Source organism: Penicillium pulvis, assembly GCF_028828015.1.
Source record: "Penicillium pulvis strain IBT 33274 chromosome Unknown contig_5_segment0_segment0, whole genome shotgun sequence".
Classification (NCBI taxonomy): Eukaryota; Fungi; Ascomycota; class Eurotiomycetes; order Eurotiales; family Aspergillaceae; genus Penicillium; species Penicillium pulvis.
The window spans coordinates 3,225,971-3,253,333 of NW_026643078.1; the positions used below are offsets into that span (position 1 = coordinate 3,225,971).

Consider the following 27,363-nt stretch of genomic DNA (forward strand, 5'->3'; position numbering starts at 1 on the left):
GGCCATGTTGATCAAAATTTCTGAAGCGCGCCACAAGGCAAGGAAGCACGGACTTCTGTCAGAAAACAAGGAATGCTTCCACACATCCTGTCTTTCATGGCGTCCTTAGGTGATATTCTCGGCGATCGGGATGATCCAGTCTATTGGAATACCTTCGGACTTTGGAAACGTTGGAACCGTCCATTGTGTGATGTTGGCAATGACGCTTACTCCGCTTGCAGGATAGCGCTCGGGGAAGAGCTTGCAAATTGAACACATTCATCAATGTAACTGCTAGCTTTGCGGATGGCTTCAATGCTGCAACCATTGTCCTTACCCTCCAAGCAATCACAATGTCACCTTCGCTCACAAAGGGGTTTTCCGTAGCGCCTAGGGTAGCCATTTCGGGAAGCACACATTGCCTCATCTCTTCGACGAATTCTCAAGGCATGCGAAGAGCATGATCTTCTACCTTGCTATACCAGAATGTTTCAATCATATACCAAGTTTCCAAAAGCACAAATTTTATAAATGAGATGAGACGGCCGAAGTTGCTATACTTTTCTCCGGTATACTCCACGCCCAATCCCTTTGTGGGGTCATGACCAAAAGAAGATAATGGTGGAATGTCTTCCTCGCGCCGTTCCATCACTGCAATCCAGGCTTTGTGGATACTCGTTCTCCCAATGGAATCCACAAAAGTGTGAATAAAGCTGAAGGTGAGAAGTGTTGCGTCGTTGAACACAACAACATGGTATACCATCGATGGAAGGTCGGTTTACTCTACCGGAAGGGGCCAAGCACCAACGGTGCGTACTCTGTGACAGAGGGCGACAGCACAGACTGGCCTTGACCGCATTCAGGCATCTTGGAATCCAATGGATGCTCATTGATGCTCATGTTGGCTGTTTGCGCCCAAGAATTGAGAAGAGAGACCCATTGTGGCTGGCTACCTTGAGTACTTCAGAAAATGTGAGTGAAGCGACGGATCTAGATTCAAAACCAAATTGTCGCCCAACTGCCCTCTTTTGGAGGGATAAGTTCTTGGAGTCGACACTCGTCTAATACAATGCGGTGTAGGTACCAACAAGGACTCTGTATGCCATCTAAAAATAGTGGCCGTAATTTAATTTTCCAAGTTTCGAGGTACACCCTTGCAGTGGAAATATTTTGTCTGCATGCCCTTCCAAACTTCCAAGATCTATCATATTTCAATCTTGATTTAAGGAAACATAAAATTGGGTCACATACTAGGTATATTTGGTAAGCACATGCATCTTTTTGAACACCTCCAGGGCTCGTATACTAATGCCTGATCACACTTGAGCACATTACGATTAATTGAATTTATCTGAAATCAAAATCATTCCAAGCCTATTTTCGAATCTCCTTCATTTCCACACGGCAAAACGTATTATGGCAATTGTCAGATCCAAGCCACAATCTAATTCCTACTCTGGGCCTCCTGCAGATAACGACCGAGAGCCATCATGGGGAAGTAGTGACGGTAGTAGTCATAGCCCAAATAGAAATGATTTGGGAAACCAGTTCCAGTGTATACCGATTCGGGCCAGGAAGAACCAATGCCCTTTTCCGGCTTCTGTGAGGACACAAGGTAGCGAATCCCACGGCCAATTGTCGGGTCGGTATAAGGGAGATGTGCCAACAAGCCCATCAGTGCCCATGCAGTCTGCGACGGTGTCGATCCTATTGGCTGCGTGGAAGGGGTGCGATATGTTAGCAAGGACTCGCCCCAGCCACCGTCGGCATTTTGTCTCGTTTTCAACCACCTCAGAGCTGGCTGCACTAGTCTCTCCACTCTTATGTCATCATCGCGATGATAGGAAAGACCACACAGTGCATGACCCGTGCCGTAGACATAGTTACATCCCCATCTTCCGAACCAGGATCCATTGGGCTCCTGTGTAGCAGCAAGGTATGAAATACCAAGCATGCAGGATGCACGTAGGGCAGGTAAGCCAGCCGACGACTTTTCAGGAGCGACTTTCATCATCAGGCCGAAAGCTTCCAGGATGCGGCCGGTAATATCTGGGCACGATGTGTCACACAGACTGTCCATGTCGCTGAAAGGTATTTTGTTGAGGAAGAGCTTATCGTTCTCAACATCAAAAGCAGCCCACCCACCATCTGGGTTCTGCATACCGATTATCCAAGTGGCTGCCGCGACGACGGAATAAGACGTAACCGATTTTGGATCTTGCTTCAGCTGAGCCAGAATGATAGCAGCCGTGTCATCCACATCAGGATACCAACTGTTTTCGTACTCGAAGCTGAATCCACCTGGAATGAGGTCCGGGCGATAGACCCGCCAATCACCTCGGGGCTCTAGAAGTTGTCGTTTCCGAATCCATTTAACGGCTTTCTCAACGGTCTTGTGATCAGGTGATTTCGCATCACATAGCCCAATGGCCATCAAGGCTGTATCCCAAACAGGCGAAATACATGCCTGGATCCGCTTGCCATTTTCGTCTTCCCAGGCAAAATTTTCGAGTGCTTCAATACCAAGGCGAACCGGGGCATCATCGAGACTGTAACCTTCTAACATGAACGCAAAGACACTGCCGTGCATGGGTGGAAAGATCCCAGCCCAATCGCCAGTTGGCTCTTGACGCTCCAAGATCCATTTCATGCATTCCTTCCTGGCGTATGTACGGAGGAATGGAATGGAGCGAAGCCCGTTTAGTTGGTAAAGCAGGTTATCGAGAATGCCGAATGCAAGGCCTGTCACATCTCTTTGAGAGGCCATCTCGAGAAGAGTGGGGCCGCAGCGTACGTTTTTCATCGTGTGATCCTGCCATAGCTCATCCAGGTAGTCATTCCCAGCGTACTGTCCATTCGGAAGCGCGTAGACGGGTTGATGATGGCAGATAATCAAAAGTGGGGCGATTGTACCTCGCGCCCAGGAGGCGAACTTGTAGATGTTGATCATGGAGATTGGAGGGAGAAGCATGAGCTCAACAGGCAATTGAGGAATTGAATCCCAAGGAAACAAGCCGAATGTTGCGAGAAAGATGCGCGTAAAGACACGGACTTTGGCAACACCACCGGCTGTGAGGACGAATTGTTTGGCTCGTTGCATGAGTGGCACATCTGGGCTGATCCCTAGTATCTTCAGCGCGAGGTAAGCTTCAGTTGTAGCTGATACATCGCCAGGATACTCAGGGGCCAGACTCCAGGAGCCATCATCATTTTGCTGGGAAAGGATATGGCGACAGTAAGCGGGATTGTCGGTTTTCAGGTCCAGTCCTAAAGCTTGTCGAAGGAAGATATATTCAGACGTGATAGTAACATTCGATTTGAGCTCTCCACACCAGTGTCCATCTGGACGAGCCAAATCAATAGCGTAGTCATTTGAAAGTTTCAGAGATTGTTCGACTTGAACAAGAAGTTGTTCCTCGGAGGCTTCGACCTTTTCCTGAACCAAAAGCATTGTGCCAAGGCATGAATACAGGAGATTCGTTCTGCCACCTTGGGAAGATACCCCAGGCTCTGAACCATATTTCTATTCCTTCCTGCATCAATCCTTCAATGAGCAGATATACAAGTTTCTTGTTTCCGGAGATACTTGGCAACCTTGGAAGTCGGTTGCGGTCTAGGTACTACCTTACATTAGGTTCGGCACGACGGATGGGGCGGTCTAGTGCACATGGATCGGAATCCACGGATGTGACAGGTCATCATGCTTTCGGCCTTATTATCACATCGTTAATCAAAGTGCCCGCTTACACAACTGCTCTTCCAGCAACAATGGAGTCCTCACCAGTGAAAAGACTGTTGAACCCAATTGACCAATCAATCTTCATCTTATTACTCTCTGGCGTTGTTGCATACTTTTTCTTACGAAGAGCTTGCAGATCTCGGAGTTTGAAAATCCTTGAGGCTTCGCTTGGATGTGAAAGACCACCCACCGACAGTGACCGATTTCCGTATGATTTCTTTGGTATCAGGAAGACTTTGGAATTGGCAAGTCATTTTCGAAATCGGACCTCTCTTGCCTATACCGATTCTCTCTTCGAAAGATATGGGGAAACGTTTACATCCAATGTCATCGGCTATCGACTCATCTTCACCTGCAACGAGGATAACACCAAACACTTGCTCTCAACCGCGTTTACCGATTTCGAAAGTTCACCTCTGCGAAAGCCTATAATTGAACCGATCACTCCACATGGTATCTTCACACTTGATGGAGCCGATTGGAAAAGGAGTCGTGACCAGTTACGGACCCGTCTGAGTGACCTCCGCAAGGCGATCGATTTAACAATATGTGAACAACATTTCCAGTCTTTTCTAAAGAAAGTTCCTTGCGATGGACAGATCTTCGATGTTCAATCACAGGCACATGCCCTCGCTTTGGATCTTCAAACAGTGTTCTCTCTAGGAGAGTCTGTCGATGCCCTCAGCTCCAGCCAGTCGAGTGAGAAGAATTCATTTCTGGTGGATCTGTCGATAGTGAAAGAAAGAATTGTGCGAGATGGATTCCGCGGTCCCCTTCGTCATCTATCCTGGAAGCGACCATTTCTAGAATCTTGTCGCAGAACAAGGGAGTATGTGATTCGACAAGCAACGCAGCAAGTACAAAAACGAAATGAGATGGTCGGCACCTCTGAGAAGGTGGATACTTGCATTTCTGAGCATGAACAAATATCGCTATTCACCGACCAAGCACTGAGCCTACTTCTCGCGAACGACAGTATGAGCACGACTCTGGCAAGCATATTGTTCTGTCTCTCCAAAGATGAACGCGTAGTCAAGAAACTGCGCGCAAGTATAATTGACGCCATTGGGCTCACGCCTCCGACATGGGGGCAGCTCGGATCTCTGAAATATGTACGATGGGTCATGAATGAAGGTAATAAGGCTGAAGGATCCTGATCTATTCTATTTATTCGGCTAATATGGGATATTTGAAGCAATGCGGCTGTTTCCGCCTGTAGTTTTGAATGCAAGGATAGCAAATAAACACGCTACTCTCCCAACCGGTGGTGGGGAGAATGGCACCTGTCCTGTGCTGATTGTAAAAGGTGAGATCGTTGTCTTCTCAACGTGGAGTCGGCATCGTCTCGGGAAAGACTTTGGAGAGAGTCCGGACAAATTTTATCCTGAGCGATGGGAGAAGCTCAGTCCTGACATGTCAGGCTTTATCCCCTTTAACAAGGGTCCCAGGGCATGCCCTGGACGTGAGTTGCTCCTGAATCGCCTCGTCCTGAATGGGAGCTAATACAGAAGTTTTAGAGAGTTACGCAACGATCATTACAACGTATATTGTCGCGCGCATGTTTCAAACATTCTCAACTGTCACTGATTATAACAGCAAACCGTGGACGGAGAGAATTAGCATGACCTTTGAAAACGAAAATGGTGTAATGATAGGACTCCATTGATTTGTGGTGAAATTTAGTTTACGGTGCCTGCAACCAAATGCCAAAGAGGCCTTATTGTGCCTAGTGGTTTCCTTGTTCTTCCATATCACATTCCATTACTCGATGATTCTCTGCTTGCTAGTCATAGGAATCAACAGGCCATGAGCTCTTTTCTCTCTTTTTCACCATTTTCTCTGTCCCCTCGCTGTTGATCGCCCCCTGTAACACACGCGCTGCAGTGGCAGCCTCAGATACGTGACCTTGCAGGGTTTTCACAGTTTGTTTACCTCACTTCATGCACTCCTGCACCGCAAACCCCATATCTATCAAGCTCTCCCACACTTAATACCCTCGCCGTAAGCTGCCTCGCACTCTTTACCTTCATATTCGTCAGACATCGGTACGCTTATCATGGCGAACCGCCCTGCCTCCTCACCTGATTGCTGAATTATTTTTTGTCATAGAGGATCATTTCCTCGCCGAAGACGCGGATTCGATCCCTTCCCCTATCCAGCATTCACCCGCTTTCACGACGCGCCTCGCGAAACCAACAATAATTGGACATTGGATCAGTTAGCACCTGCCGGGAGATCGCTAACATCATGGCTAGTGCCATCCGCAATAAGCAAAATGGCCATGAAAACTAGTTCACTGAGTAAAAGACTCTTTCTTTAGCAATTTCTGCTTGATAGCATCGCCGCCGAATGAGGAGTCGAGAGGCAGTTGCTTTGGAAAGATCTTAGATGACCAGGTATGGGAGATGGCCAGGTAAGGTGGTGAATTTCCGATTTCGAATGTATGCACTGTGAATCCAATGTATCAATAAGCTCGAATTTATTAATTGCGGTCTAGCTTTCCTATGTAATTATGGGCACGGTGGACTGAGCAAAGCTCAGCGTACATCTCACTCCCGCTGCCAGGAAAATGGGGTATATCCCACGTGGAGTACTGATGCCTTACTTGTTAGGCACCCGAAGGCACCCGAATGCCTTACGCTCACGATTTTTACTTTCATCGATCCCAAGAACACGGTTCAAGGTTGTCCAAATGGGGTTAGAGAGGACACAGACACCTGCTGCAACATACATGCACCCACTCGGGGGTTAGTAAGAAGGTAAGCTTCTCACGTCTGAGCTTGAGGTTACATTACATTTATGTATATAATTTTCGTGTCCCGGCAGAGACACTAAGTTTCAGAATCCTCTGCCAAAACCTCGTAGTTGGACGCATATTCATCCACAATCCACTTGCAAAAGTCCTCCCATGCACTGTTCCAGGCTTGAATGTTCTTGGCCTTGGTACTGGTTCCTTCCTCACCACGGTCAATATCCTGAATCCACTCTGTATCAGACTGATCTTCAAAGTTTGCCCACCGCAGACTGTTTTGTGCAAGTGCGCCCTGTTGTATGTATTTAGCAGAGTCTTTATTACATTGAGGCAGGGGTAACTTACCAATCCGGCAAGACCCAGGTTGTCAAAAGCTTGGATGGCTTCAAAGAAGTCATAACTCAGACCAGCTACGTCCTGTCCAAGAATGGCCGGATCGTCATTGCTGATTGCAGTCGGAATGCCGTGGGCAATCATCGCTGGTAAGGGATGATGAAGGATATCCGTGTTCAGGCGGAGGACTTCATTCGAGATAGGGCACACTTCAACCAGGACATTTTGCTCGATCGTCTGCTTGATCAGATTCGGATGTTTATAGAGAGAGAAACCGTGACCAATTCTCCGCGTATTGAACAGGAGCGCATCGAACAAGTTGTCATCAGTTGAGTTCCCATCTCCCAGAGTTTCTCCTGCGTGGAAGAAATACGGAATGGTGAGGTTCAGAGCTTCAGTCTGTTCACGGAACCAGACCAGTTCCGGTGCCAGATCAGAAAGAGGACGACCCAGATCTTCCTGTGCAACAAGATCATAGCCACTAAACAGCTCAGGGAAATTTTGCTTTCTCTGGAGAGCAATTTTCATACCTATCAAGGTCAGTAAGACTTTCTTCATCTGGCGGATTGATACCTACTCTTGGTAATAGAAGCCCGGTTTTTACCACGCGAGTCTGACCAAATGATTCTGACACCCCAGAAGTTTTTACCCTCCTCAGTGGCTTTGAAATTATTGATCTCTTCAACAAGAACAGTCCACCAGACGTCAAGGTTAGGGTCAACATCTTCCTGGCCGTCATGGACGAGCTTTCCACTCGATCCGCCGCTTCGGATCTCCACCCAATTAATGCCATCGTTAGCGAGATCGGAGAAGAGCGTCTGGTAGAACTTTCTCACGACGGGCTCATACTCTAGCATAGAACCAGTAGGACCAAAGCAGGCCTGGAAACGTCTCCAGATCTCGTCAACACCAAGCTCATGGCGGATCGACTCCTCGGGTGGGACAGTTGTTTTCAATTTGATGAACTCGAGGAAACCCGCTTCACCACCTTGGAAATTGGCGGCGGCGGTCGTGACAGGTATCTTCGTGCCAGGGACATAGTCGGGAGAGTCAATATCCGGTGACTGAGGCTCGGCGGTGGTACTGTTGCTGTGAGAAAAAGTGATGGTGGCATTCATCTTGGCGTCGTCGGTGTCCACAGGCTGTGACGAGGCGATCATCATCCCTTCCGTGTGGATTATAATCTCCACAAGTTTTTCGTAAGGAAGCATGGCTGACAGGTGAGCGTGCAAAAGCGCACCCTTGGGCATGCGCTTAACAATCTTCCAAAGAGTCGTGTTTGCTATGTATGGCCGGGCAAGGGGGAACACCTCGCCTGCGAATCGCTCTTTGTACTCGTCATCGGGGGTACCGGCTACGCGCCAGTAATAATCAGTCTCATACTGACGGATCTGGCGAACGATCTTGTCTGCACGCTGAGCGGTTGGTGAGAGACTTTGGCGGAAGATATGATCTGCGTGAACGGTCAACATTATTCGTTGATGATTGAAGATTGATTAAGGGATTGATCGTCTTGAACGAACCTTGCCGGTGTGTCTTTTCCAACGTGATGAGCTTCTCGCGGTCACGAAGATGCTCCAGCACCAGTGGGTCATTGACATCTGGGTCCCCCTGCACTGTCAGTGCTGTAGAGAGTCCCGAGAGGGAGAGAGTGACGACCCCGAAGATGGAGAGCAGGCGCATGGTGGTGGGCTAGCTGAGTAACCGGTACTATGGCGATTCTCAATCTTCTAAATTCTACCTCATAGGCAGGCACTATATAAAGACTTAGCCACGTAGCGCGTCTGAATCATGGGCTAAACTCGGATAACTAACCGGCTCGGGACGGCACGCTTTAGGATTCCAAGGTTCATTGCACTACCAATGTCTTGGGTAGAACCAATGATACATTCTCATTCCGACTAGTAGTAAATAGTCAGCTGTTGACTCTGCTACTACATTCTGGACCCACCCTTACGTTGAGTAACAAGTTGCATGCCACATTATTAGTTGATTGGGTACAGAGAGAGAGAGTACAATATCCCTTGCATTCGGGATTTACACATCCCTTGTAATTCTGCAGAGATCGGAGAATACTTCCGTGACCGAGAATGCACAGATCCATGGACGGGCTGTACTGAGCTTGTGTATGGAATACTTTGTTGATATGTTGCCTCTTTCGGCATGGTGCATGTAACAAGTCATGGCATGCCAGTGTTGTACTGTAGTTCTAGTCTCTCCCATGGATCAGCGTTCAGAACCGACGCTCTGCTCTATCGCTAGGTAATATACAACTAAGGCTTGGCACCACGCCCATTTTTTCCACAGCAGTCATCCAAGAATTGATTGCTTTTTTCACCTGAAAGTCGCTCAGCTTTTTCGATTTGCATGTTAGCTGTGGATTCGATCATCAACATGAAGTAAATTTTGAAACTGAGGCAGATAGATTAGCTGTTTTCTTACCACCAATAATAGTCTACAAAGAAGAGCTAGACAATTTCTTTCATAGAAGAAAGAAAAAAATTCTTAATATTGTAATAAGCCTGAAACTGGCATGGTACAATCTACCGGAAAGGTGTCCCAGGCGAGGGCCTTGACTAATGTCGCGCTCAGGCATTTAGGCCGTGCTACTGTAGCCTTGTCTGGGCCATCCATGGGTTCTTGGGTCATCCATGGATGCTAAGTATTCGCCAATAGGACCACAGTCTCTGCGGCCGTATCCAGACATTTCCTATGTTCGAGGCTCAGCCTTGTCTATGTTATCACTCCTGTATAGTACTTGACCATTTTCATCTTCCTTTTCGATCATCTAGACTACTACCGCAGTAAGACCTGTAGGCTCAGGCAAATTTAAAATATGGCACCGCAATATTGCACACCATGCAAAGAAATAAAGATCCTTGATGTCTTAGGCCAAAGCAAGCTATGTGACCAGTATCGTTTTCTTCAAGAGTGATCGGCGTGCATTTTGACCAAACATCTTTTAAAGTCTCAACGTCCCTTTGACGGGGATTCGGTGAAAATTTTATGCCCAATCACCTCAATAGAGACAGTTTCTCGAACGGTTATCTAACCAGTTGTCGCAGCTATGACAGCCTCATGCGGACGCGGACAGCTTCCCATGCAAATGGTGTTCGCAAGAGTGCCACTTACGACAGAATGATAGCAGCGACGGGCGTATTTTTCTTATCTCATACAAGTTTTAGCCGCATCGGAGTATTCCTCGTTCCCTTGCGGGTTTTTTCTGTTGCACACTTACACCGAAAAGTGCTTGCATTACATCAGGTTGCGCTCCTTCGCTGTAGTCATCCATAACGCTGATAGAGGTCATATTAGAGCTGAAAAGACGGAAAATGATCGAGACTGAGAATGACTGGAGAGTGAGGAGAGTGAGGAGACAGCTGATAACAATCCAGTCACTGAATCGTAGCTTAGTCAGGCTTTAGATCACCTGACTTGGCTACTGGTCTGCGGCGTATTACCTCATGGGGAGATGTTGGCCGAAACACACTCGAATAAGGATCCACCGGCCGGAGACATTCATGTCACGGGTCAACTGCCTACATTGAATAAGGATCCACCGGTCGGAGACTTCCCCTAGGGCTACGATCTCTCCGACCAAGACGATGGCAGAGTCCAGGCACCAAAGGCCACTAAAATGCATTTAGGTGTGTCATGTGATGCCCGTTGGCCTTTGGGACCCACATGCATAGAGTCTTGGTTTCAGTATGGAAAAAATTTTCTGAAGTGCTGTATGTGCTAACGGTTCACTCATTTTTGACCATATACCGAATACACCATTGAGGATGTTCGCATACTTTCATGTCTGTTTTGACCATTTCGCAGAATCTCATATAATATAATTCACTCTCATGGTGGCGGGCGAAACGTAATCTCTTACACTAATTGTCCTTTTTTAGGAGCGGTGCTTGGATTGCACCGATGTGGATCCATAGAGAAATTTCTTGTTTACTTCAAAAGGTAAGGCCATAGTAGCGATGATGTTGATGGTGGGTATAAAAGCCAGTCGCCCACCATTGTGAATCATGTCACTCACTACTCTTCAATCACCTTTCATTCTCCAAAATCTCCAAGATGAGCATTACATACGATGTTTTCCGCGGTTCATCCGAGGGTAAAATCATTGCTGATAAGACCACTGCTACTCTCGATTTGAATGAGGTCTTTATCGAAACCACACACTCCGGACTATGCGGAACCGATGAGCATTACTTGAAGGCCGATATGGTCCTAGGTCATGAGGGCGTTGGTATTGTGAAAGCTATTGGTCCCAAGGTCTCCTCCGTCAAGGTCGGAGACCGTGTTGGATTTGGATACACTCACAAAGTTTGCACAGAGTGTGATAACTGCGTGTCAGGTATGATTCAATCTTTTCATTCCGCTCGTTCTTAGAACTAAACAACAACTTGCTAGGCTGGGATCAGTACTGCAGAAATCAGAAACAATATGGGTTCCACGACCAGTCTAACGGAACTTTCAGCTACGGTGCTATCTGGGATGCTACTTGTGTTTACCCCATCCCCGAAGGCTATGATTCTGTGCACGCTGCACCCCTCATGTGTGCTGGTGCTACAGTCTGGACTGTCTTGACTGAGTACAATGTTCGCTCTACTGATCGTGTTGCTGTGATGGGTGTCGGTGGCTTGGGTCACTTAGCCATTAAGATTGCTAGTGAGATGGGATGCCACGTTGTCGTACTATCAAGCTCCGAGGCCAAGCGGCAAGAAGCGATGGACTACGGTGCCTCTGAATATCATGTCTTCCGGTCTGGTGGACAGCCACCCGTGGACTTCAAGCCTGTCGACCACCTCCTTCTCTGCGGCAGTGGTAGCGTTGATTACATTTCGTGAGTCACAGTTGTTATCTTATTCCAATAACATGGCTAACCTCTGACCAGGCTTATTCCTTTGATGAACACACATGGTAGCATCTATCCATTGACAGTCGCTTTCGAGCCTTCTGCAGTACCCCTACTGGATATGGTCTGGAAGGGTGTCCGGATTCAGGGTTCACTGGTCGCCTCCCGCCGCTCAATCCGTACTCTGCTGGAGTTCGCCGCCAGAAAGAAGATTTATCCTACTACCATGACCTTCCCATTGAACAAGGAAGGCATTGAAGAGGCCATGCAGACCCTCAGAGAGGGTAAGATGAGATACCGAGGTGTGCTGATCAAGCAATAATTCAGATACGATGAAGAGAGCTTAAATTCAGACAATAATGTTTTAAAAGCGAAATGTACAAGAATATATCCAACTCCCAAGGTCGTTGCGTTGCCTGGCAAATCTCCACCGTCCCTTGTGTCAGATAAGGTCTGTACGTTAACATTGATCTCGATTGTAAACCTAGTCGAGGAGTCTGGGAAGCCGAACGGGACCTTGCAGGGAACGTTAGATGGCGAGATGAACGCGAGGCCTTAAGATATATTTCGAGCTGGTAGATAGTTGGTACAGTATCTAAATTCTTGCCTGGGGGATCGTTTTGTTTCGCGCATACGTGTACCTGCGATCGAATATTATCAAACAAGGCAGGTCCGGGGCACTAAAAATATTGCAATAGTCCATGCGATGGAAAGTAAGTAATGGGGCATCCACCAAGCCACTTGCACTAACGCCTTGGGGGCGTAAATTGGGGCTGAGATCCTGTGACATCCAATCAGCAACCTTAAAAATTCCCAAATTCAAATTGCATGTTTACATTATTCCATGTACCGAAGAATTCGTCTCTGCAAAAATGCTTCTACCCTTTTCAGTTATCAACCAGGGTCTTCGCAAGGGTCTTGTCAAGGTCTTGGCGAGGCCTTGGCAAGCACCAGAGATGGGGCGAAAACCAGACCGATGACGATCTCGCAAAGTCGATCTTCTCCTGAAACACAGCCTCGTGGTCCCTCAATCGCTCGTTCTCTGTCATCGCGGTGCAAAGATTTCACATGACGACCACGCTCCTTGAATTGTTCCACGCGCCATGGAATCTATCGTGAACCGGGCCCGGGGTGTCTTCCACAGGCTTCCCAAACGGCTTCAAGTGTGGGCCTTCTTCGCCCTCGCGGTCGCCAAATCGCCGCAACTCTACGTTGATCGCGCTTGGGGGGCCTCTCGAAAATATTTTTTCTCAGTCATTTGCATCTCACTGCTGTTGTCAAAATGCTTCCATATCTATGTCAACCCCAGGACGGTGGGTGTATTTTCCCTCCTCTTCTGGGGGCCCACCTTCTTTGTGGTGGATATTCTGCTTATCCTGGTCGCGTGCCGACTTGCCCGATCCTTTGAGTCGCGGATATGTCGCGACTTAGCCGCATTAATTGTCATTCTATTCAGGTTAGTTGCGCCGAACACGCTGGCAAATAAGAAATTACTAATGACGTCGCAGCTTACAAGCTTCGGGGTTCACCTCTGCAAACATCGCGTTTTACGCCGTCAGGGGCACAGAGGTCCCTTGGCGCAAAACGAGCAAATTTCATAGAGATATTCCATCCGCCAAGTTGGTTCTATCCGCGCTGGGTATTTCATTCCTCATTGAGGGGTTGATTTTTGCCGGTGCATATTTTGCTACGCCGTATTTGTTCAAGGCCACTGGGGCAGTCTTGGATATCTGGGCTTCATTCTTACCCGCCAGGTTTCGCAGTTACTTTGGGGATAAACCCCCGACAAGTGCTGAGAACTACGAGCAAATTGCGATCGATGATTTTGACAATGACACCGATTCTGTATCTCTACTGGATGTATCTCAAGAGCCATCGAGGGGGCAAAGTTGGTCGCTCCTGAGCCGCGTGGTTGTCGTATCTTGCAGTGCTATCATAGCTTTCCTTACCATCGTTCGTCCCCACAATTTGGTGTATAACTTTCTCACCCAGTCCCTTCCTTTTGCGCCTTTTGGTGGTCCTAATTACAGTCCTGGCGAGGAAAGTGTCGCATCAGTCCCCGGCGATTTCAGCTGGTTGGAAGGACACACTGCCTTGGACAAATTCCCAACTTTTGAATGGCTGCGCGGATACAATTCTTCCGATGGCTTTCCGGACTGGTCCCCATTTCCCATCAATGAGACTTACAAGGCTACACATCAGGGCCAGGAGTATGAGCACTACAACCCGCTGAACGACCCCCTGCATATACCTAACCTACAGAACGATATTCTGGAAACCATGCGTGAGGCACTTCACAATGGAAGCGTGAAGATCAAGCATATCGTTCTCGTGAAGTTAGAAAGCACCCGGCAAGATGTGTGGCCCTTCCGCTCCAGTTCATACATAATGAATCACATCAAAGACTCCTATGGTGGCGAAGTCCCGGAGGAGATTGAGCAAAGACTATCCAAGCTTACTCCCACTGCCCAACGATTGACCGGACTTGAGACCGGCTTTGAGAATATCACTGATTATCCAAAGCCTTATGGTGGTATTAGTGCAACCAACGCTTTCACATCGGGCACGTATACCATGAAGAGTATCACTGGAACGGTGTGTGGTGTGAGTGCTATGGCCGTCGAGGGCAATCTCGAATACTATCACGATTTTTACCAGCCCTGTTTGCCCCACATCTTCAATGCTTTAAGTCATCAACCAAATATCAGCAGTGAATCTGATGACTGGACTTTGTTGCCATGGCACACTCAGTGGATGCAGTCCCACTATGGTACCTGGGACAAGCAGGAGCTTCTTACCCCGGCTTTGGGGTACCAGGCTGTCATGGATAAGGAATCCATCAATGATGCTGGTGGCAAATACATACCCGAGGAGGATGAGAAGGAGACCCATTATGGTCATGAGGACAAGGTTCTGAAGAATTATATGCGGGATCTAATTTCCGATGTCAAAAAGAACAACACTCGTCTGTTCCTCACGCATTTAACCCACGAGACACATACTCCCTGGTTTAAACCTGGTGAATATGAAGAAATCCTCGGAGGGTCATGGATTGGACGGAAAAAGCAGATAAATAACTACCTCAACACGGTAATTTACCAGGATGAGTGGATCGCCGATATCCTTGAGATCCTTGAGGAGGCCGGAATCGCTGACGAAACTCTTCTTGTCATGGCTGGTGACCAGTAAGCGCATTCCCACCATCGCATCCTTTCACTTCCGACTAACAAATCCCAGCGGAATCTCACTTCCAAATGATGGCGGTGTAACAGCCAACCATGACGCCCACGTTGGAAACTTCCACGTACCCCTCTTTTTCTCTCACCCCAAACTTCCTCAGGTAGAGGTCAACAATCCCGTCGTCTCTACCCAAATCTTACCCACTATTCTCGATCTTCTGATTGAATCCTCCTCTCTCACTGGCGACTCCCTGCAGGTCGTGAAAGACCTTCTCCCCCTATACGAAGGCCAGTCCATGCTCCGCCCACTCATCCCAGAACAAGACGGCAAGAGAGAGTGGCATTTCTCCACCATGAACCCGGGCGGTACATGGTTCTCCATGCGAGATGCCGTGAACCCCTACCGATTGGTCGTTCCTCTCATCCCTGATGCGCCGTGGCGCTTCACGGACATCATCGCTGACCCCTTTGAGCTCTATCCTGATGAAGACCTTGACTTCTTGACCTTGCTGCGTGATGTGGAGGCCCGGCATGGGGTCAATGCCTCGGCTTGGCTGAATGAGGCGGCTCATGTGGCCTATTGGTGGATTCCTGAGAATCATCGCCGATGGAAATATGAGGCCGAAGAGTCGGATTAATCTTGATGAGTTACGAAACCACGCTGTATATAGGATTGGATCGTTGAATTACGATGATTTGATCGTGAACACCACAGAAAGTGATGAAGATAACATGAACAAGTTTGGTTCGGCAGTAGGTTCCCTTTTGGCTGGGAAAAGTCCTTGTTGGGGTTCATTACTCTGGGTCTGACCCCAGCTCCTTCTTTGATCTATACATTTGGTACGGCCATTTGAGAAAGATATCCGATCCAGACTACCTAAATATCCTTGTTACGATGAGGATTTGGCGCTCAATGGACTTTTCGCTACTCATTGAATATTTAAGAGTCTTGCTAAATCCCGCCAATGCAGCCTAGTATAAGAAAGATTATTTGGAGAAAGATATTAAGAGGGCCGAAAATGGCTTAATAGAGAGGATGTAATATTGTGATTCATCATGGCGCTTTCCTAGTGGTAGCAGGACTCCAGGACTGAGAACACAGGTCGTGCCGCCATTGAAGGGGTCTTGGCATCGCCATTAAAAAGGGACTATACCCAATTAGGCCGCCCCAATTGAAATCTCTGTAACAGAATTGAGGAAACTTTCCTTCTTCCACTCCCCACATGTCACATTTCCACGTCAGATCTCCACTTCCCTGACTGTTGCTCTTACAAAAGTAGCTGTTTTAATTGCTAATAATATAAGCACCTACTAAGCATTCATCAAGCCGTTATACAATTACTATTAGGGCTTAGAGAGGTTATTTCAGGGGTAAGTTAGGGATTAGGGGGTCAGTTCAGGGGTTAGGGTATGTGGCAGGAATGCTAAATTAGGGTCTAGGGTCGGGGTAAGTTACAGTAGAGAGGCACTACCTATACATGTGTGGTGGAACGTGTGCATAGCTTAAGCGATACCAAATAGCCTAAGCCTTTGCGTAATCCAGTTGTAATTACCAGAGTTACCGTCGCCATAACGTAAGCAAAGCCCCTTTTCAAAGGCGGTGCCAAGACCCCTTCAATGGCGGCACCACATGTAAACTCGGCAGGAGAGAACTGTAGTTAGTCAGATGAAAAGTGAAGGAATAGGTAACAGGGGAGGCACGAGTGATCGAATATGATGACTAACACGAGAGAAGCTTGGCGCCAGCTCAAAGTTCAGTAGATCATAACCTTAATCAGTCTCGGATAGGGTCAAAAAACCTTAATTAAAGACGAAACTTGTAATAATGTAGCAGCAGAGCGGGACTGTATGCAGTGTTCTCTGAACAGACGTAATAGCCCACCAGAAAACTCAGGTAGCTGCCCCAGTCGAGGTGGTATACGGCCAAATGCGGCAACAAATTTTACTCGGCATCGTCGCATCCGGCAGTATATATATGTAACCGTACCTATTACAAAAATGAAGCGATCGCTTAGGTGGATACATGAGGCATATAGATACATTAAAAGCCAGCTGTGACCTCGAGAAGTAGCCATTAATTTGCCATATCGTCAAAATGGTGCCACCAGAGGAGGGTTTGAGCACAAAGCTGCTATGTTTCTGTCTTTTCTCGATCGGCTTCACTCTCTATCTTCTTTTTGTCTCTTCCGGTCTCACCGATAATTTCAGTGACATACCAAATCCTGGAAAGGTCTGAGATTCCACCTAATACCGCCATCGCTTTGCCATCAGCACTTTTCCGGCCTCGGAGTTCCAGGCAAAGAAAGAGGGCAACGATAAAAGGAATACCTATTACCTCAGCGCTCGGACATTCGTGTATCAGCTATTTCAATATCGAAGTACCAAATCTCAAGAGCCAGTCCCGGTATTCTCCTCTTATCAATGAATCCGGGAAATTAAATGCTCAGAAGAGATTCTGAGACGACGAGACAACGGACCAGTCCTCGTCGAGGTTGAACACTTGGCCCTCAACCTGACAATAATCGTGGATTGCTGAGTTGATACAATCACGAAACCAAGATTGTTTGACGTGAAAATTCTGCCATACCAGAGATTTCTCCTGCTCGACACGGACGTGGTTCTCACCCGTCCGATAAGACGCGACTTTCCAAAACCTGCCACCGAACTGAGGCGCACCGATTGATCGGCTCTTGTCGAGTCAGATATACCTGCACCCAAAGAGCTTTTCATGGCGGCGCTGAAAGGGTTACAGCAATTCGATCACACATGTCCCTGCCTCGATCCCCATAATACAAAACATCATTTTAACAGTGGCTTACTCATGTATTTGCCATCCGTCGAGCTATTTCAACGTCATATTGAACTCATTCATAAATCAGACCTGCTTTACCCCGTGATACCAGAGAATAGCCAGTATTCCTGTGTCTCGAGGTCTGCAGCTCAATCATTATGTTTAATCATCCCAATGTTATAGTTGTTAGGCCCATTTAATATACTAAGTCTCCCCTTTTGAATTCTAGCGTAGTTTTCCAGGAGTAACTTGTCCTGCGCTCCATAGATTGTTGAGCTGTACTGATTTCAACCAGTGGTCTCAACTAGGCCTGCAATATCCTAGCCACCGTCAGGAGATCCCAAGCACACTTGCATATATCCACAAACACGCCTCGATACTCTCAACTTTGCCTTGCAGCGGAGCGGAACAGAGCTACTCAGAAACGTAAGTCGCGGATGCCCTGCTTGCGACTCAAGGCACACAAAGCGAGTCCGTCCCAGCCAAAATCTGTCCTATGCTCCAAATTGAGGACCCTTTTAGGGACGATTCTGGATCTGATGGCACTTTGACTTTCACTTTCGGTGGTGATTAGGTGTTGCGATTGATGTTGCAGTCTTGTTTCCTTTTGGCTTTTTCATTTGTTTCTCTTTCTTTCTTTCTTTTCCCTTTTTTGTTTTCTTTCTTCCTTGATTTGGGAAAATATCCACTTGCAGAAAGTAATCAATCAGGTGGTTATGTTGAACGTGCCCGTGTATTTACTTAGGGATGTCCCGGGCTGACCCGCCTGAGATACCTAGAACGTCGCGGGTTATGAAACATTTTATAAGCTGATTGACTTCCACAATTGAAAAAAATGTTCAGGGATTACTCACGAGCATCCTTGTAAACGTGCTCCGCTCCCATGCCGATTAGGTCAACATAATCCCTTTACATGCTACGGTGCAACCACCTGACTTCTAGCTTACTTCATGTGCTCAGCTACGAGAGGACGGGACCATCATTTCAGCCATTGAGAAAAGGAAAGTAAGCAACAGAAATCTCTTAAGGTAAAGTCAGGTGTGTGGTAAACTTCTGATCGAAAAAGCCGAGCAGGTATAAAGCCTAATCTTTCTCGTCCACCAAGGCTAATTAGGCGAGGATTGAGTACCAGTCAATCGCTATGGACATGCCTTCCCAAGCTGCGGGGTCTTGATTCTGTGCTTGATTTTGGTATTTACGAACTTTTAGCTTTTCTGCAACTTGGGCATAGAAATGAGACTCAAACTTCTTGATTAGGCATATAGCCATTTGCAGTCATGAGCCGCCTTCAAAGGCTAGCTCCTAAAAGTTATGTACAATATGAGGTCCCTTCATGGGTTCATACTCAAGACTTCAACTAACACACAAGCCAGCAAGCTCTCGTAAAGATGGATGATCATGAATATCAGCCGCCGTGATAGGCAACCCTGATAGACGGGCTTTTGTGGATAAGAGCATTGCTTTGAAAACATCGCCTCCCAGGTCGAAGAAATCATCTTGCAACCCGATGTCGTTGGATGGCAGCCCAAGCGTTTCAACAACTAGACGATGAACATGTTGCTCATTCCTCGTCAACGGTGCCTCCCTAGGAGTCGTTGGTACAAATTTCTGCAGATTCAAGTGGGAGGCCGCCTGTTGCAAAACATTGTGGTTGACCCTCCCACTAGGGGTGAGGGGAATCTTTCGAGCAGGCACAAACACGTCCGGGATCATGAAGGGTGGTAAACATTTCCGCAAGCCAGCCCGGAGTATCGACATTTTTGAGAGGAATTGGAGGTTTTCAGAGAGCCCGAAAGGACTTTCATTGCTACATTGATTTGAGATCAACATTTGAAGTTGAATCATCCTCACTGCATTCAACAAATGCGACAAGGGTCGTACACTCGGATTGTTCCTGCCCCTGGAAGCTGACAACCTCTGCGACGATTTTCTGCCCAGTTTTCAAATGGGACTGAACCTCATGCTCCACCTTGGCTAGATCAATCCAGCGACCAAGGTGTCTTTTTGTGTTTTCCCGACAGATCAGCTTGGTTGAACCATCGATACCGACTTTGACAAGATTTTCCGTACGACGAAGACGCCCGGCCGTACCAGTAGCCCGGAATCGACAGAGCCACTCTGGTGATTCAATGTAAGCCCCAGGCGTCACGCCAAGGTCATTCAAGTTATCTTCATCCATCACGGGACTCTCAATCAGTAGTTCACCAATTGCTCCAAGGGGAGCTAAGCGTGAGGGATCGGACGGAATCGTTACCCAGCCCATGTTACCAGTGGAGTGGCCCTGGTCGTCAACAGGATGAGTATCAGGGGCTGTACGACTGGCAGGGAGCAAAGTGTGCAAATCCTGCAAATTTCTCATATCCTCCGGACTCACATGTTGTATCTCATTTATGGACTGAACAGCACCTTCACAGATTTGTTGAAAGACGTGCTGAACTTGAGACAAGAAACGACAGATCTCTTGTTTCGAAATAACATGTGGATCAAAAGCGACTTGCATATCCACTACATTGCCCTCATGCGGCATGAAGAAATTGACGAGGAGAGGGACCCTCGTGAAACCTGCGATACTGGGAGCTGCTGTCGCTTGACGTTGGAATAGCTTTGGCTCGTCGGAGGCTTCATCTGGAGTTATTTGGAAAATGAGATGGGTGTTGAAAGCGCAGGCACGTTTGGTGTCTGGATTCATGTGGCAAATAGCTTTCAGCCCGGTATGCTTGAAGGCTACTGTCTCTGCGGCTGTACGCTGAACTGAAAGCAAGGCATCCTGGATGGATTGACTCGGGCAGATCCGAACTCTGCATGGTACCATTGCAAAAGTTGGACCAGTCATCAGCTCAATGTTTGGTACTGGAGCATCACGACCGGAGGTTGTGAGGAAAAATATCACATCCTCACTATCAGATTCACTATTCTTGCGGAGGGGTGGCTGGATTCCCAGTTGACTTCGAAACTCGCACGCAGTGGCCGCCTCTGGACCCATCTTTCTAATGTTTTGGATTCCAGTTTGTTCGTACTCCATGAGGTTGGTCACATGATTCTGGATTGCTGCCAGTGCCGTTTCGATAGTATCGGTAGCCTTGACGCTCACCCTGAAGGGTATGGTCGCTACAGTCGGCCCGGTCATCTCGTCAAATTGGGCTACAGCAGCCCCGCGGCCGAGCACAGTCAACCCAAACACAACATCATCACTCTGGGTATGTGCGGATACTACTATTACCCAAGCCAACCGAATCAGAGTTGAAATTGTGTATCCGCTGTTCTGCGGTAGGTCAATGCGACAAGTGCAGCACACAGATGCACGGGACACTTCTAGATTTTCTTTGGGCATCGAACAGCTTGATGGAGGAAATTCAGCCATCTCAAGACCCTTGAACTCGGAAGACCAGAACTCGCGGACTGCCTCTTTATCCTGATCAATCAGGTAGCGAATGAAAGGACTAAAATTCCCGTATGGTAGTTGCAAACCACTGTAGGCGTCATCAACCTGCTGTAGAAGATGAGAGATAGACCAGCGGTCATAATGGCGTGATGCATGGTCAATATTATCTCTGAGCTGGGAGGCGAGGTTTTATTGCTCTCGATGCCATGGCGATGGTCTGAAAAGGAAGTGACCGCAAATATCACCAAAGGTTGACCAAATGACATCGGGTTCGCCAGATCACCAGCCAAATACTCGTCCAACGAAGAAAAGTGAGGTTCCGTTATCTCAATCCACACTATGGTCTCTGGCTTTACCGCAACCTGCATGCTTCCCTCAGTTGTTGGGACTATTCTCGTTCGCAATATGGGGTTCGAGTCCAACACAGATTGCCAAGCATCTTTCAAGCGACCAAGATCCGCCCCCGAAGTGACAGAGAGTCTTAGTTGGACCGTGTACATTGCTGTTTGTTGTGCTGTCAGTGCCATTAATCCTTCTTGTAAAGCCGTTGTCGGATATAAATTCTCCACGTTATCCTTGTCCAACCCGCTGATGGAGAGGGCTTGCTCCCAGATCTTCTCCTGTCGATGAGTTTCTTTTGGTTGTAGAGAGAATGAGGTTATGGAGGATGAAATGGACGTGTCCAAAGACGATTCTTTGGCAGTGATCGGCCGTGCAATTTTGGCAAGATCATGCAAAGCGGGATGATTGAATACATCGGCCACTGTGAAGACAAGATTATCCTGGCGAGCGACTGCCACCAGTCTCATTACGGCAATGGAATCACCACGAAGGCGAAAAAAGTCATCGTATACTCCGACCTGAGCAAGATCCACGTTTAGTACCCGAGCAAAGAGGCCTTGTAAGAGAAGCTCCATCTCGGAAGACGGTGTCACTTTTACTGTCTGCGTTTGACTGTAGAGGTCTAGTTCATCTGAAGACAGAGCCATGAGAGCATGTCGTAAGTGCAGCCTCTCAGTTTTGCCAGATCGAGAAATTGGCACCTGTGAGAGTGGGAAAAAGATGTTCGGCAACATATAGGCTGGCAGTTTGTCTTGCAGACGGGATCGGGTTACCGCTACCGTTTTCTTGAACTGGGGATCATCCCATGGCCCTAACAAGCTGGTGGAGAGCTCATCTGCCCTCGAAGCCTGGCAGCCAACGAAAATAACAAGCAATGGTTGGTTGCTGGCCCCTTCTGGTTTGAATACTTCGCCAACAACGTCTGTAGCTCCATCAAAGCTGGTTCGAACATGATGTTCCACCTCGGTCACCTCCAAACGGTGCTAGAAGTTTCACCTGTGTATCTTTCCTGCCCAAATATATGTAGGACCCATCTGGGGAACACTGAACCAGGTCTCCAGTCCTGTAGACCCGTTCACTCGGCCCTGGCTTGCTATTAGGGAAAATGGAAAGCCAATTCGGAGGCATGATGAAGGCGGCTGCATTTTTCTCGGGATTTTTGATGTAGCCCCGACCCACAACAGGGCCTTGCACAAGTAACTCTCCCACCGCACCAACTGGAAGAAGTTGGTTGGGGTCTTCTGGATGGGTGACCCAGAACGAGCAACCTTCCGGCCAGCCAATGTTGCGAGAATCAAGGCCTTCCATGGATGGCTGAATGCCGCAAAAGACAGTGCATTCTGCTGGGCCATACCAGTTGGTCAAACGAACGAAGTGACTCCAGAGCTCAACGCCTTGTTGGTTCATGGCCTCTCCAACAAATCCGAAGGTCTTGAAATTTGGAACATCACTTGGCACAATCGTCCGCGCAACGGACGGCGTGAGAAACATGGGGTTTACTCTCATATCCAACACCACCTGGACGAGTCGGTTCAGTCGGTCGGCTTCGGATGGTATGCACAGGCATCCACCGGCGGTCAGAATGGTGAGATGCTCAAATATACTAACGTCAAAGCTGTATCCCGAAAATTGAAGAACTCGAGGATAGGTCACGGCAAAATGTTGTATGTGAACCAAGGTGTTCTGAGCATATGATCCGTGCTCTACCACAATTCCCTTGGGCTTTCCAGTTGGTCCAGATGTAAACACGGCGTATAGCGCAGTGGATGGCTCAACTTTGGGAAGTGAGTGAGGTGGTATATCATCCACCGGCCAGGTCGCGCTTGGCTCGTCTCCAGCTAAATGTACAATAGATGTCAATTGGGCTGCTATACTGGCAGATTCTGGCAGCGTGATCACAAAGCCGGGATGGGAGAGCTGATCCACAATATCTCTCAACCGCTGCACGGGATAGCTATCATCCAGCAACACGAAGGCCCCGCCGGCCTTGATAACCGCTAGCATTGCGACCGGTGTCCAGCGACTCCTATGCAAGCACATAGGCACAAAAGCATCGGGGCCTACACCGAGGGAAACAAGAAGCCGAGCAAACCGAGTAAAGTAATCTCCCAACTCTTGGAACGAGAATTGGCCATCCCAGGAACACACAGCATCCGCAGTCGGTCGGGTAATAACCTGATATTCAATCAAGTCGTTCACGGAGAGTTGAGATGGCCCAGGGAGACTTGCGCTCCGATCAGCCATAATACTCAAATCGATAGGGTCCAACGCCTGTGCTCCTTGAATGACTTTGCTTTCATCGTCTAGTATATGCTCAATAGCAACAGCCATTGCTCTAGACAGGCATTCGACTTCTTTTTTGGGCACCCTGTGTGTCCAATGCTTCAAGGTGGCCAGAACTTTCTCGTTATTTGATCGTACCTCAACCATGATGTCAAACTCCGTAGGATCATGTAGAGCTGCCTGTGTGATTCTAACAGATGGTTTCTCAGTTGCCTCAAAGTCGGGTGGAAATGTCAGGCTTGTGTTGAACATGAGGTCATTATGTGTCAAGCCAAGAGAAGCGCGCACATCGACAAGGGATACATGCTGATGGGCCAGACTCTCGATAAACTTGGATTGGACCTGTTGCAAAGCACGCAGAAATGTACTTTGTGTGTCAATTTTCACTCGACGAACCACCATATTGATGAAGAGTCCGACAGCGTCTTCAATTCCGGGGACAGGCACTCCTCTGGCAGATGTCATATAACCAAAACAGACATCGTTTGTGACGGCGAATGAACGAAGGACCAAGCTCCAGGCTAGCTTGAATACTGTCGCAAGTGTGGTGCTGGTTTTCTTACTGAATTCATGATATCTCCTAGCATCTCCAAGGTCAATACATAAAGAGTGCCATTGACCCTTCTGTGAGTCCTGTTCTTTCGAGGATGGTAGCAAACATGGACTGAGGCCATGCAAGTAGCCATGCCAGAATTTTAATGCGGTCTTTGCCGAGCGCCGACGTTGGGCTGACACGTATTCAATGTACTTAGAATGAGCAGCACAAGGAATAGAGGCCGACTTCAGCCCATCATACAGAAGTTCGAGATCTCGAGCAATGATTGACATGGAGAATCCATCAATGACAGTGTGGTTGATATCTAGGGTGAGAAACACTGGGCCTGTCTTTGATGCATGAATCGACAGAGCCGGCAAGTCTCGGGTTGGCGGAGATGCATCATGGCTGCCCCTGGGCGCAGCAACAGCCAAGGCTTTGGGGTCGACGGAATGATGATGCAGTATGTGTACGTATGATTCTGTGTGCTTGGGCAGTGTTATCTGCACGGCACAGCCATCAACGTCTGCTCCCATATTAATTAATGTTCGAAGCATGGGATGCAGCTCAAATAACTGATTGCAGGCTTTCTTTAGCTGCTCAACGTCCACGTCGCATCCTTTATACGCTGGTTGAACGACCCAGACCATACGAAGTCTGTAGTAATCCGAATTTTGTGCCTGACTCAATGAGATTCCTTCTTGGATTGGGGAACAGCCGTAAACTTCCTCAACTTTGCCGATTCCCTGGACATAGTTCTTGTTCACGGGTACGCTTGTAGGCTGTTCTGCCACATCTTCACCAGCCACCGTAGAGACCTTGTGAGCAAGGGGCACCAGATTCGAAATGGTTTCGGCTTGCAGAATATCTGCCACGCTAAAGTAAAGTTCATACGGCCGGCAGGCTTGTGCCAGGCGCATGGCTTTGATCGAATCGCCGCCTAAACGGAGAAAACTATGATGGATTCCAAAGCTGTCTGTGTTTATTCCAAGGATATTGGAGAATAGGCTGTGCAAGATGATTTGCGACGGCTCCGTGGGCTGAATCACCTTGACTGCTATCTCAGTGGTGCAAAATGATGCCAGTTCCATTCGTGTGAGCACTTTGGCTGATGATCGCAACTCTCTTCGATCTACCTTTCCGGTAATAGTCAAAGGAAGATATTCGAGGCCAATGTAGACAGATGGTACCATATGATCAGGGAAAACATTTGGAAGGTGCGTGCGTAAAGACTCTGCGTCGGACAGCAGCTGCTTGGTTCGTATGAACATAGACCCACTGTTCCCTTCGCGGGAATTGTTGTCATCTTGTTTGTAATGCAGAAAAACAGCTAGGATCGGTGTTCCATCCGCGTCGCCGGGAACCACAGCCTCGGCAACCACGCGGTTGATATCTGATGAGGAACAGTACTCGCCTACTGCATGCTCGACTTCACTTAATTCCACACGCTTTCCTCGAATTTTGGCCTGGGTATCCTTTCGGGCAACGTATCGAATACTTCCATTGGGCAAATACTGCACAAGATCGCCAGTCTTATAAAGTTTTGTGGATGAAACTTCTTGGGGTGTTTTTCGTGCCCCTTGCAACCAGTGAGGTAAGTCCACAAGTGCCGCAGCAGTTTTCTGCGGGTTATTCAAATAGCCTCTAGTGATGCTCGGACCTTCAATCAGCAGCTCGGCGATGGCTTCGATCGGCGCCAACCGCTGATGGTCATTAGGATCGACGAGCCACAGGTTCGGTGTGGTTGGAATTAGTCCCACGGACTGCAGATCCGCTTTGGACAGATCTGAACAGTCACTGCACAGATCCCGGACCATTCTGAGAGACCGTAGCATTGGTGCAAACTTAGACCATCTGCCCATATATCAACATGGCGTTGCCCCATAGGCTCTCCAGCCAGGAGAAGGGTTTGCAGGGTTGGGGCCACACAAGGTCCAGTGAGTGAGTTTGCTGTGGACGGTGTCATCAGAGCCCAGTTGATTCTCGATTTCTCAAAGTAATTAGCGAGGTTGTTCATCCGATCCTCATCGGAAGGGATGCACACGGTTCCTCCTGCTGTGAGAGTGCAGTAAATCTCGATCAGGGACACAGCGAATGTGTATGATGTAAATTGGAGCACTCTGCTTGCATGAGAAATGCGGGGGGCTTCGTTGTGTCGAATAATATCCGCGAGTGCCTGATGATTCATCAAACATCCTTTTGGCTTCGATGTGCTTCCTGAGGTAAAGAGAACATAAGCTGTACTCTCTGCATTCGCGGGTGGTGTGATTGAAGTGGGTTGGGTTTCATTGTTCCGGTGGTTATGAGGGGGGATACTGAAAGTCTCGGGGGATAGAACAACAACTTGAACTCCAAGTTCAGCGGATAACAACGCTGGATACTGTTTTGCGGACCCAATGACCACCTTTGCCTGGGTTTCCTGGACAGTGGACTTCCACCAACTGGCCGGCTGAGAAGGATCCATGGGAACAAAAGCACCCTGAGCTTTGAGAACACTGATCTCGGCCACAACGGCCCAGAGAGACTTTTCTATACAAACAGGAACAAGACAATCTTGGCCAACTCCCCAGTCCCGTAGTTTTGCAGCAATTTCGGTCGTCAGGTGTTCAAGTTGTGCATAGCTCAGCTGCCCATCCCACGCGTCAATGGCTAGGTTTGATGAATCATGCTTGGACCTTTGGCAAATGAGCTGCGTAATGGATTAATGTTTCGAGGGGAGATGGCCTTGCTTGTTCCACTCAACTACTGTTGACTTGTCTCGTCGAGAACTAGTCGAAGGTCTAGGCAAGCTAAAGGCTATCTTCCGGCAGTCTAAATATGTGAAGCTACAAGGTCTCTTGGGATCTTACGAAGACGGAATTGGTTGGCTTTCGCAGTACGCGACCGCGACCGGCGATCTTCACGATGGCAAAGATGGTGATGACCCTGCTTCTAGGTCCAAGATGGTTACCTTTCTCTGGGTTGGCAACAGCATTTCAAACTTTTCTTTCCCAGACGCGGCAGTGCTCTTGAAAGGATTCGCACAGATGTGTGAAAGTCTGAATTTCTCGTGCCAATTTTTGGTTGGGGTGCATAGCTGCGGGGATGAAGCGAAGGTCTTGGTCAGCTATAACCCCAAGGAGCCCGCGCTATGTAATTTTATACTCCACGGGTTGGATCAAGCCAATCTTCATTTGGGGAAGAAGGTCTT

General features: G+C 48.1%; 8 protein-coding genes across 8 annotated transcripts; 3 read left to right on the forward strand and 5 right to left on the reverse strand.

The window, feature by feature from the left end:
- Positions 1 to 105: 105 nt before the first annotated feature.
- On the reverse strand, positions 106 to 382 carry N7503_007773 (uncharacterized protein; the record flags this gene model as incomplete). Its single annotated transcript, XM_057067320.1, has 2 exons — positions 106 to 240; positions 317 to 382. The coding sequence occupies 2 exons, from the start codon at positions 380 to 382 to the stop codon at positions 106 to 108; spliced, it is 201 nt and encodes a 66-aa protein (XP_056921001.1).
- Positions 383 to 1,423: 1,041 nt separating this feature from the next.
- On the reverse strand, positions 1,424 to 3,430 carry N7503_007774 (terpene cyclase/mutase family protein; the record flags this gene model as incomplete). Its single annotated transcript, XM_057067321.1, has 1 exon — positions 1,424 to 3,430. One exon carries the CDS (start codon positions 3,428 to 3,430, stop codon positions 1,424 to 1,426), a length of 2,007 nt encoding a protein of 668 aa, XP_056921002.1.
- Positions 3,431 to 3,747: 317 nt separating this feature from the next.
- On the forward strand, positions 3,748 to 4,875 carry N7503_007775 (cytochrome P450; the record flags this gene model as incomplete). The annotated part of the gene is made up of 1 exon (XM_057067322.1): positions 3,748 to 4,875. One exon carries the CDS (start codon positions 3,748 to 3,750, stop codon positions 4,873 to 4,875), a length of 1,128 nt encoding a protein of 375 aa, XP_056921003.1.
- A 1,674-nt stretch (positions 4,876 to 6,549) lies between these two features.
- Positions 6,550 to 8,486, reverse strand: N7503_007776 (adenosine deaminase family protein; the record flags this gene model as incomplete). Its single annotated transcript, XM_057067323.1, has 4 exons — positions 6,550 to 6,762; positions 6,816 to 7,333; positions 7,381 to 8,256; positions 8,327 to 8,486. 4 exons carry the CDS (start codon positions 8,484 to 8,486, stop codon positions 6,550 to 6,552), a joined length of 1,767 nt encoding a protein of 588 aa, XP_056921004.1.
- A 2,391-nt stretch (positions 8,487 to 10,877) lies between these two features.
- N7503_007777 (NAD(P)-dependent alcohol dehydrogenase) lies at positions 10,878 to 11,983 on the forward strand (the record flags this gene model as incomplete). Its single annotated transcript, XM_057067324.1, has 3 exons — positions 10,878 to 11,160; positions 11,217 to 11,649; positions 11,701 to 11,983. 3 exons carry the CDS (start codon positions 10,878 to 10,880, stop codon positions 11,981 to 11,983), a joined length of 999 nt encoding a protein of 332 aa, XP_056921005.1.
- Positions 11,984 to 12,764: 781 nt separating this feature from the next.
- On the forward strand, positions 12,765 to 15,478 carry N7503_007778 (uncharacterized protein; the record flags this gene model as incomplete). Its single annotated transcript, XM_057067325.1, has 3 exons — positions 12,765 to 13,117; positions 13,170 to 14,846; positions 14,899 to 15,478. The coding sequence occupies 3 exons, from the start codon at positions 12,765 to 12,767 to the stop codon at positions 15,476 to 15,478; spliced, it is 2,610 nt and encodes an 869-aa protein (XP_056921006.1).
- Positions 15,479 to 18,984: 3,506 nt separating this feature from the next.
- On the reverse strand, positions 18,985 to 19,389 carry N7503_007779 (AMP-dependent synthetase/ligase; the record flags this gene model as incomplete). The annotated part of the gene is made up of 1 exon (XM_057067326.1): positions 18,985 to 19,389. The coding sequence occupies one exon, from the start codon at positions 19,387 to 19,389 to the stop codon at positions 18,985 to 18,987; it is 405 nt and encodes a 134-aa protein (XP_056921007.1).
- A 49-nt stretch (positions 19,390 to 19,438) lies between these two features.
- Positions 19,439 to 27,247, reverse strand: N7503_007780 (uncharacterized protein; the record flags this gene model as incomplete). The annotated part of the gene is given in 6 exon segments (XM_057067327.1): positions 19,439 to 21,101; positions 21,119 to 22,338; positions 22,352 to 25,936; positions 25,972 to 26,862; positions 27,023 to 27,098; positions 27,198 to 27,247. The coding sequence occupies 6 exon segments, from the start codon at positions 27,245 to 27,247 to the stop codon at positions 19,439 to 19,441; spliced, it is 7,485 nt and encodes a 2,494-aa protein (XP_056921008.1).
- Between the last annotated feature and the right edge of the window lie 116 nt (positions 27,248 to 27,363).